General features: G+C 36.1%; 4 protein-coding genes and 1 long non-coding RNA gene across 5 annotated transcripts in view; 2 read left to right on the top strand and 3 right to left on the bottom strand.

Annotated features, from left to right (window-relative positions):
* Positions 1-1,471, bottom strand: part of LOC109611672 (uncharacterized) — a 186,055-nt gene extending 184,584 nt beyond the window's left edge. Inside the window, exon 1 of the long non-coding RNA XR_002194045.2 lies at positions 903-1,471. This is a non-coding gene — a long non-coding RNA (uncharacterized LOC109611672). The remainder of the gene's footprint in view (positions 1-902) is intronic.
* Positions 1,472-3,392: 1,921 nt separating this feature from the next.
* Positions 3,393-4,838, bottom strand: LOC101888236 (aurora kinase B). The gene is made up of 3 exons (XM_005177724.4): positions 4,589-4,838; positions 4,041-4,526; positions 3,393-3,974 (listed from the first exon to the last, which is right to left on the bottom strand). The coding sequence occupies exons 1-3, from the start codon at positions 4,720-4,722 to the stop codon at positions 3,620-3,622; spliced, it is 975 nt and encodes a 324-aa protein (XP_005177781.1). The 5' UTR covers positions 4,723-4,838; the 3' UTR covers positions 3,393-3,619.
* A 113-nt stretch (positions 4,839-4,951) lies between these two features.
* LOC101888053 (nuclear pore complex protein Nup107) lies at positions 4,952-7,895 on the top strand. Its single transcript, XM_005177723.4, has 2 exons — positions 4,952-7,385; positions 7,451-7,895. Exons 1-2 carry the CDS (start codon positions 5,114-5,116, stop codon positions 7,813-7,815), a joined length of 2,637 nt encoding a protein of 878 aa, XP_005177780.2. The 5' UTR covers positions 4,952-5,113; the 3' UTR covers positions 7,816-7,895.
* A 21-nt stretch (positions 7,896-7,916) lies between these two features.
* On the top strand, positions 7,917-8,884 carry LOC101887886 (uncharacterized). Its single transcript, XM_005177722.4, has 3 exons — positions 7,917-8,091; positions 8,157-8,348; positions 8,400-8,884. Exons 1-3 carry the CDS (start codon positions 8,008-8,010, stop codon positions 8,874-8,876), a joined length of 753 nt encoding a protein of 250 aa, XP_005177779.2. The 5' UTR covers positions 7,917-8,007; the 3' UTR covers positions 8,877-8,884.
* A 23-nt stretch (positions 8,885-8,907) lies between these two features.
* On the bottom strand, positions 8,908-10,183 carry LOC101901677 (ER membrane protein complex subunit 3). The gene is made up of 2 exons (XM_005177717.4): positions 9,914-10,183; positions 8,908-9,836 (listed from the first exon to the last, which is right to left on the bottom strand). Exons 1-2 carry the CDS (start codon positions 10,060-10,062, stop codon positions 9,221-9,223), a joined length of 765 nt encoding a protein of 254 aa, XP_005177774.2. The 5' UTR covers positions 10,063-10,183; the 3' UTR covers positions 8,908-9,220.
* Positions 10,184-10,406: the final 223 nt, after the last annotated feature.

Below are 10,406 nucleotides of genomic sequence, written 5' to 3'. Positions count from 1 at the left end.
ACAGCAAACACCAAATTTGAAACAATACCGGTGAATAATGTCGCTAATATCATCAAAATACCGAATATCGGGAGGTACCGTTACATGAGGCTATACGAAGACGAGGACTGGCACAGACAATTTTCTGTCTTGGGCTGTAGTATCCATTACGATCTTCAAACGCCAAATTTGAAACAATTCCGGTGAACAATGTCGCCAAAATCATCAAAATACCGAATATTGGGGGGCACCGTTATATGGGGGCTATACCAAAACGTGGCTCTACATGGTCCATTTTCAATACCAAAAGTGGTTTCCACAGACGTACAGACGAACGACATAGAATTTTATGCTGATCAAGAATAAATATACTTTGTGGGGTCTAGAATGTATATTGCTCCAAAGGGAATGACAAACTTAATATACCATCCATACTATGGTGGGGGTATACAAATTTGAAGAAGATGCATATCTCCTTAAATATCTATGACTCTTACTTAAAATAATCAAATGAGTGGACCAATATTGGCCATTTTTCAAATTCACATCAGATCATGGGTTAAGAGAAATATTAGGCACTTTTGATAGATATAATTATGATTCTTTGTGGGGGAGGTACCAGAATGAGTGGACCGATATATCCCATAGATTGTGTACAAATAAAAAATAAAATTAAAATATATTTTTTGACAAAAAAATGTCAAAATTTGGATTGTTATTGAAGATCTTGGGGTAAGTCGGCTGTACAGCAAGATTGTTAAATAAATAATTTTTGAAATAGTTTTCTCAAATGTTGAATTCGTTGTATAATTATGCACATTTGGATCAAAAAATTTTCCAATATTTTTATTAAAAGTCTCTTTGTAAAAATCGAATATTATTTGGCATTGAAATAAATCGAAAGGATACAACAAAGTACTTACCCATTTCTTTTCCCAAACACTTCCAGAATTATTCTCTCCAATTTGTTTGCAAAAAAGGGTCTGCCATATTGATTCCGTTTCAGCAAAAAACGACGACATTTTTAACAATATTGCGAACCACAATCTTTTTAATAGCCACGAACGTTGAATTTTATTTTTACACTATTTTAAAAGGACTTTTATCTGAATAATTTTACACCGCTATATAAAAAGTACACGAATTTTAGGGCACTTATTTTTCACATTTCCGCTGCGGTTATGGATGACATTAATAATTTATATTTTTATCAAAGAGATTTTCCAATATAATCAAATCTTCCAAATAAACCAGATAAACGCTAAAAATTAGATCATGGAACACATTCCCGAAACGAATTAATTTTTTTTCGAAACGACTTTAACCCCGACAAACCCGAACCAATATTCACCGCGAGAACCAATTAGAATCCGACGAATGACTTTGAAACTTTAAACCCGAAACAATATTCACTGCGAAAGTCCGATTAGAATCCGACGAATTGTAATTTTCTATTTTTAAAGAAAAAGTTTCTTATTTGAAAAAATTTCCATTGTTAATTTTATATGAATGATTTTTTTTTTAATTTATATTTTTCTTTGAAAATTTTTTCTAAACACACTATGATTAACAAAATAATTTTTCGTATAGTTTTTTTATTGTTAACAGTTCACTTTTATCGCTTGAAACCAATGTATTTTTTATAAAAACTGCCGTAATTTGTTTGCTTTTTTTTATTGCAAAAGGGACCAATTCTCAGTCATTTATATGACTGTTTCTTTTCTTTGTATTAACTTCACCATGGGTACGGAAACGGAATATGATTTCATCTTTGTTGTACAGGTTTCCTTTGCAAGGGGAACAATGGAATTGACATTTCCGTTGGCGCACTTTTTTCTCACATATCAGAGTTGAATGTGTGTGCATAAACGGCGTGCGAGCATCGTCTTACGGCGGCAATACAAAACAACACCTCCTTCGACTTCTCACGAAACCGTTAGCCGACAATAAGAATATTTTTCACATCCAATTTTCTAAGGTTTTCAACAACGTTACTTAGCAAAATCCATTTGTTCACACTTTCAGCAATATTAATTTACACTTTGCAACAATTTTTAGAACTTAAATCACGTAATATTTTAAAAAACGAACAAAAACACTCACGACGAACGCGATCACGACCACAACGAACAAAGAGCAGCGATAACTAAATTGCAACTGGTGGTGGCAGTAAGTTATCGATTACACGGTGTTTAATTTTAATGACGGGCAGTGATTATTTTTAAGGGAAATCAAAATCGAAAAATTTTTTTAATGATAAATTTGTTCACATTGTTGGTCTGATTTTGTATACCGATGCGGAACCGTTATGAGAACATAATTTCTTGTTTTATATTTTTACTTATAACTCCTTTATATCGTTTTAATTTTTTTAACTATGTTAGTTATATGTTTATTTTAACGCCTTTAAGGCCAGAATATTATTTGCATTTGAGACACTTTATTGGACCTCTTTTATTAAAAAACTAATTTTTGATCTTTTAACATTTCAGAGCTCAATATGAAACCTCCAACATTTGTTTTTATATTACTTGTTTTAAATCACAAACACATACGCATCACTATGAAATGATTTTTTTTCTTTTTATTTCCTCTCTTGTTGCTCTTCCGTTAACGCACTTTTTTCTCACATATCAATGTTGAACCTTTGAACATTAACGGCTTGCGAGTGCCGGCTGACTGCGACAATCGAAATATCCACCAACTATGAAATCCAATGAAACCGTTAGCCGAAAACAAGAATATTTTCACACCAATTTTCTTAGTTTTTTAACAACTTTTCGTATCAAAATTCATTTTCCCCCACTTTCGCTAATGTTTATTTATACTTTGCAATAATTTTTATGACTTGAAACACCATATATTTTGATTGAATTGTTAAAAAACACTCACGACAAGCGCGACCACGACCACAACGAACTAAGATCACCGATAACTAAATAGACATTAGGGATGTGTAATACATTATCGATTACCTATTGATGGAATTTAATGAAGGACAACAACGATTATTTTAAAAGAAAATCACAATGGAAAACTGAAGCAATGAATTAACAAAATTCTGGAAAAAATCCTTATTTCAGATTAGTACCATGTTCCTTTATGTCGAATGTAAGGTCAAGATATATTTTTATTATTATATTCTCTATAACTTTAGAGATTTATTTCATACAACTGATTTTTTAATTAAATTTGTAATAAAAATTACTTTGATTTTATTCTACCATGCTTAAAATAAATTGTTTCACTCTCATGCCGAATTTTAAAGAAAATATGTTCAGAATGACAGAGTTAAATACATGATCTCCTATTAATTCTAAATTATGTTCCTATATTGAAGCAAAACAAACCCAGAATGAAAACTGGTCTCATCGGTATCCATGTAAAGCAATGGCAAAGTCATGAGTTTTCAGTTTATCAATAATACAATTTATTTTTTTAATAGCAAAGGAAACATATTGACATTTTCAGAATATTTTTGCTAGAAAGGTATTCTCATCCCAAAATATTTAACACAAGCGTTCACAACAAAAATAACATGTAAAATAATTAAATGCGAACAAGAAAACATCAAACTAAACTAATTATAAAAACCATAGAAATTCGGTTACTAAATCAGAGAAGCATTAATGTTATCCAATTATGCTTGCTGAGCTTCCAACTCCAATAACTGTTTATTTCGCTTTTCCATGCATTTTTTAACCCATGGATGTTGCATTACACCTACCAACGTTATGCGGGAGCTACCACTTTTGCGTAACAAATTTGATATGACATCTTTAGCTCCGACCGACAAATATGGTGGATAATGCAATGCTAAACGACGAATTTTATCATAGGTCATTTCGGTGTTATGTGATTCGAATGGTGGACCCCCGGTAAGGAATTCATAGCATAAAATTCCCAAACACCACTGATCAACAGAATCGTCGTAAGTGTGACCTTCAACCATTTCCGGAGGTAAATAATCCAAAGTGCCGCATAAGGTGTTGCGTCTGAAAATTTAAATTCATGAAGGATTATTCCTCACTGTTCCTACCCTTTTAATAACGAAAACTTACTTGTTTGAAATGGTGTGTGCTGACCACCCAAAATCAGCCAATTTAACATCATCGGCCGCGGTCAGAAGTATATTTTCTGGCTTCAAATCACGATGTATAACATTATTCAAATGGCAATAGTGCAAGGCATCCGCCACTTGATATGTGTATTTGGCAGCACGGGGCTCATCGAAGCGGGCATTTGGCGAACGTCGTAGTATTTTAAATAACTCGCCCTGCGATGCCAACTCCAAAGCCAAATAAATACGGCTATCATCATGAAACCATGTTAGCAAACGTAGAATGTGCGGATGTTTGAGGCGCGATTGAATTTCAATTTCCCTCAACACCTGGCGTTGAACATTGCCTTTTTGCAATTCTGCCTTGAAAAGGACCTTCATGGCCACCATGAAATGTGTGTGGCGCTCCCGGGCCAAATATACACGTCCAAATTTGCCTCTACCCAGAGGAGCACCCATTTCAAAATCACGTGTGGTCCAATCGTATCTGTATGATATACAGTTGACAATAGAAATTAGGAGATTAGAATTGAAATATGATCTACTCACGGCTGTCCATATGCAGGATGCTGCAACATTTTGAGACACAGGTCTTTCACATAGCCTTTGTGCTCTTCTGGAACATTTTCTATCAACTTTGGCAAATCGTTGCGATTTGGGGGCTTCTTGGCAGACTTGTGCATGTTTAATATCGTTTATTTTTTAGTTTTTTTAAAAAAGCCAAATTGTTAATTGACCTCTGTTAAAGAAATGCCGCCAAACAAACGTTGATTCTTTGAAAAACTGACGCTAATGACAGCTGCTTTTCATTAGAGCTGGAATAATATCGGTGATGACTATCTTTGATATTGCCAATATGTTCACTTATGAAATATCGTTAATATCGACTATAGTGTCATCGATTTTATGCTAGCCCTACAACACATTCACATCACTGACCGGCAGCATATTTTGCGCGTTTTCCCGTCACATTGTTATCGTGTTTTGTTTTCGTTTTGTTTAGTAATAAAAACACACAATAACTGAATAAAATCAACGTAAAATTTGCATTAAGTTCACAATTATACCATCAAAATGTCTGGAGCCAGTCCATTTATAAGTAAACGTGGTTTAATTAACATAAAGCCACGGACACCACAACGAGAACGTGCAGACACCTTGGCCGATGGCGACTCTCACAATTTTTCCATATCGCTACTTCCCGGAGAGTTACAGAGAATGCTGGACAGTTCTCAAATGAATAACAGTGGACTTTTTGGTTCATCTTTCCATGGTGGTGTGGCGGGAGTTGGTGATACAACAAGCCTATGTGATCGATCGGTTATAGAGCAATTGGATGTCTTCAAGGAAAAGGCAGACACATTGTTTCCACAATTCTTGGAGGTTCTACAAGGTCGTACCAATGATTCGGAAGTATTTGATACCATAAAAGATCTTATACACACATGCGCTGCAGTGCAGGATGAATGTCTGAAAGATATTCATAGAGGTGGTGACAACCGGACTAAGTCCAAAGTGGAATGGTTGGAATTGGAGTGTAAAACATGGAAACTGTTGTATGCATTGTACCAAGATCGTATTCTCTTGCAATCAACAGATCAAGGAATGGATGAAATACCCACAATGGGTGGTTCCGAGAAGGAAGTTATTTCGCAGTTATACAATTGCAATTCAACATTGAGGGAGTATCAACTGATAATCGATTGGTTAGAAGCATGTTATGAGAAGAAAATGACTGGTCCCCAGATTGGCCATACGACGGATCGCACCGTGGCTTGGGAAAACACTTTATTTCAGTTGAAGAAACAACAACAAATTGCCTTTAGTTCCGGCGGAGAAATTGTTAAATCTCTAGACCCTGATGCACCCATACGAGAAAAGAAACCGCTACATGCATTGGATGAGGAAGATAACATGCGCTTATCACGTTGCATATTTGAAGAAATACGCCAGGGACGCATCGATGAGGCTATGGCCTTGTGTAAATACTGTGGCCAGACTTGGCGCGCAGCTATATTGGAGGGTTGGCGTCTTCATGAAGATCCCAACTATGAACCCATACATGGAAACTCCAAGGAGAAGATCCCCATTGAGGGTAATCCCCGAAGAGATATATGGAAGAAATGTGCTTGGATGATGGCTGATTCTAAGAAATTTGATGAATACACCAGGGCCATAGCAGGAACATTTTGTGGACATTTGGAGTCGCTGAAGTCGCTACTAATTAATTCATGGGAGGATCTTCTTTGGGCATACCTTAAGGTTCAGGTTGATATACGTGTGGAAAGTGAAATAAGAGCCAATTGCCCCAAGCCCTATCATCCCATGCCAGAAGAGTATTGGAATGCAAAAATGTCTATGGAACAAATATTCGATGAACTCTTGGTACACAATGATGCTGCTGTGAGGGATTATGCTCAAAGTAAAGTTGGCATTATACAGAAATATTTGATTCTCGACAACATTACCGAATTGCTACAACAAATACGTCGCTGGATTGAAGAAGACCAATTAGTGGATAGCAAAGATCCTTCCATATCTTCACATATGCTAAGATTTCTAACCCATATTGTGTTGTTCATGCGTCAAATAGGTCGTGTAGACAAGGAGGAGACCGCTGATCGTATAATAGCTGCGTATGTTGAATGTCTAATACAAATGAAAGATGCCCAGCTGGTTGCATTCTATACTGCTGCCCTGCCGGGTAAAATGCAGGTTTCTTTATATTCGAAATTCTTGGAAACAATACATGATACACCTGCCCGCCAAGCTGCTCTGGAGGAAGCGATGAACGCTCATCTTGATGTTGAAAATATTACACGTCATACTGTTGAAGTTATCCGCCAAAAAGAGCCAGCCGAAGCTGATATACAACTAATGCAACAGGAGCCGTTACAACATGGTGATATTTCTACATTTGACCAACGTAAAATCAAGGCCTTGGAATGGTTAACATTTTTGCCAACACAACGTGGCGAACTATTGTGGCAAGCTAATGCTATGATACGTTCCTTTTTGGCAGAAAATAAAATGGAATGTGTACGCGCAGTTTATGATACGATTCCACAAGATTCCCTAAGTCATATTTTGAATATCTACGGTAGTAAGGATAATTTCCCGTGTCGTGAAGACTGTAGCATTAAGGAGTATTTAAGTTACAAAGTTTATCTGGCGGCCATTGATTCATTTAATGAATGGTCACGTTTGTATCACAATCGCCCTAAAGAACCACAATTGGTTACAGCTGGGGCTAATTTCACCGAACGTATGGCCTCGGAACACAAAGAGCAGGTATATAGAGGCGAATTAAATCGTTGGAAGGCATCACTGGAGGAACAGGCTCGAGGTAATTTAGAAGCGAATTTAATATATGAAATTCAAGGTTTAATAAATTTGCCTTCTCCTTTTTAGTTTGCCGAGATTCTCTTTTCAATGTCTTGTTATTCCCCGAAAAGGGTTGGCTCATTGATCCTGACACTCCCAAAGATCCGGCCAACATCAGTCCTGTTACTTGGGAAAATCGCCAAGTGCAATTGGATAAAATTCGTAGTATTTGTATACCAGAAATAACTTTACTTTTACACAAAGTTTTGCATTTATCAGAGGACTATCAAGGTTGTGTCAGATTGGCCGATGAAATTGCCTCCGAAAATCGCCAACTTTATAAGGTTTATACCAAACATAAGCTAGCGGAACTATTGTCGAAATTGGCAGAATCTTCGCTGGAGTTGCTTAACAGAAAACTGGACCCATGGGGATATCCTGTAACAGTATAAGTTCCAAGTTTTATGATTTCTCTAATTGTATACCTTTAAGATTCTTTTTGCTAATAAAATAAAATTTGTTATTAAAATAAGTACTTAAATAATTCAATTCTCTGTACATTTTCTAGTGTCATTGTATATTTTTGTCAATTCATTAGCTTGGGGATTTTGTGAGACGTAACTAGAAAACATCTTTATTGTCTCATGTATCGCACCGTTTATCAAAAGGGGTGTTTTTCGGTGTTGTATAGTGTTGGAGGACGTCCATTAGATAATTGGTCTATTCATGTAAGCGTGAAACTTACAGGACTTTTCAAAATATATTTGGATTTTCCATCCTCTATGAATTTTAGACCCAAAATGGCTATGTGAAACGTGTTTTGGATGATGATATCAAATCAATGGTCATCGAAATAATGGGCACAAATGTTTCCACAATGTATATCAGTTCGCCACGGGATCCCAGAAAAGAGTTGGGAATTAAGTTACCATTTCTGGTATTGCTCATCAAAAATATGCACAAATGCTTTACATTTGAAGTGAAGGTGAGATTATCAAAAATGTACCGAGTATATTCCAAACCTCAATTTTAATAGATCATTGATGACCAACGTTTTCTGCGACGTTTTCGTGTATCGAATTTCCAAAGTAAAACCTCGGTGAAACCATTTTGTACCTCAATGCCGATGGGTATGTCAGCCGGGTGGAATCAAATTCATTTTAATTTAGCCGATTTTACACGTCGAGCATATGGGACAAATTACATGGAAACTGTACGTTTACAAATACATGCCAATGTTCGGATACGTCGCATATATTTTACCGATCGATTGTACCAAGAGAGTGAACTACCCAATGAATATCGACTGATACAACAACCAAAAACTAAAAAATCGTTGATATGGAAAATCCCTGCAGCTCGGCCACCATCTCCACTTTCAAATCGTATTCAAGCAACAAATGATAAACAAGTGCCTGCAACAGCAGATGACACCAGAAGCATTGGAGGCATTACAAATACCATAGATGATATTGATTTGACAGAAATAGCGCCCTCCGAAAAGGGTGATTAACATATATAAAAAAAAAAAACATTGACATCAATTTGGTTATATATTCTCATATAATTTTATTTTTATAAATTATATTTTTTTATTTAAATAAAATTTAAATTCTAGTAAAGAAAAACACAAATGTTTACCCTAAACTTTTGTCATCAAAAGTTGCCATTTAGACTAAGAAAAGAAATGCTGTCTGCGTTTGTCACCTTTGTTCCAGAAAGTTTTTCATTTCCATTAAAATAAATCTTTGCTAATTGTATACGAAAAAACATAACATAAATTGCATATTCATTGGCATAAAACGACGCAAAACCTTATGGAATATGTTATACGAATTTCCCTTAAGCCCATGGTTTCTAGTGTCTAATGCTATTCTCTTGAGTCACCACATCACTGGATGAGGTCAATTGAAGCAATTCACTATCCACAGTTTTCAATGCATTCTGATATTCTGTAATTTCCAAGGCCTCCCATTCGGCTTTAAATGCTACCTTGGGATCCTGGGGCATTGTCATGGCTGCACCGGTCATAGCATCTGCCTGGGCCTGTGTCTGATCAGCTTGATTGTTTTCACCCAATACCAGAGTGTAAATAGATCTCAAACCAAAAACGTTCAAGAAATACCACGAAGCCGAAGAAACCCATGCAGCATCCAAAGAGGCCAACTCAATGCCTCGCTGCAACATAGGTTTGAAACGCAAAGTCAGTGGGAAAGGCACCTTTGTTGTAACAAAACCACTAAACATCCAATTGATCCAGCCACCAATTATTACCATGGGCAACATATTGACAAAATTACCCTTCAACATATCTGTTATCATGGCAGTCGAGTTTTGCTGTACAGGTGCTCGCTTTTGGGTCTTGAAATAGCCAGTCTCCTCATTGTTGAAAAAGTTCTTACGCATAGCAAACGATTGGGCGGTCAAATATTTGCCATTCTCCCTCAACAATCTGGCCCTAATCATGGCTTGACTGAAACACAAAATACACATTTTAAATTTAGGTCACAAGGTCCAATTTACTAATTTATTATCTTTCATCATAGTTACCTGTCTTGGATTTGAGTGATTTCAGCCTTTTTCTGTGAGGCTATCAAAATGCTCACATAATGCCGCAAGATACCAATGAAAAAGGCAATCAGGACAATGGGAAGAAATACCCAAACTCGTATATTTGGATCGATTAGTAATTCTGTCATATTTATTTAATACTTTTCGTTGAAAATATACAGAATTTTTCACAGAATATTTTCCCCCAATGCGAGCAGGCAAATAAGACAGTCACTAATTAATGTCAAAAATGTGACGTTTGTTTTCAATCACAATAGCAGGAATACATTATGCTGGTGGACAGAGTTGTTTTTAAGTGTAGTAGAGTTTACATCGTCGGGAGTCAGGCACATATGCTAGTCGGTAAATTGAAGCCGGGTTTTTCTGTCCCAGACACTTCAAAGCATTTGTTATGAGAGTATTTGGCTGAGAAAAATTTCTGCTGATAATAGTGTTAAAGAGTAAAGTAGTAAAAGAGTTAAAATCACTCTGA

The sequence above is a fragment of the Musca domestica genome, unplaced genomic scaffold (genome assembly GCF_030504385.1).
Source record: "Musca domestica strain aabys unplaced genomic scaffold, Musca_domestica.polishedcontigs.V.1.1 72, whole genome shotgun sequence".
Taxonomy (NCBI): domain Eukaryota; kingdom Metazoa; phylum Arthropoda; class Insecta; order Diptera; family Muscidae; genus Musca; species Musca domestica.
This window is presented reverse-complemented; position numbering and strand designations above follow the sequence as displayed.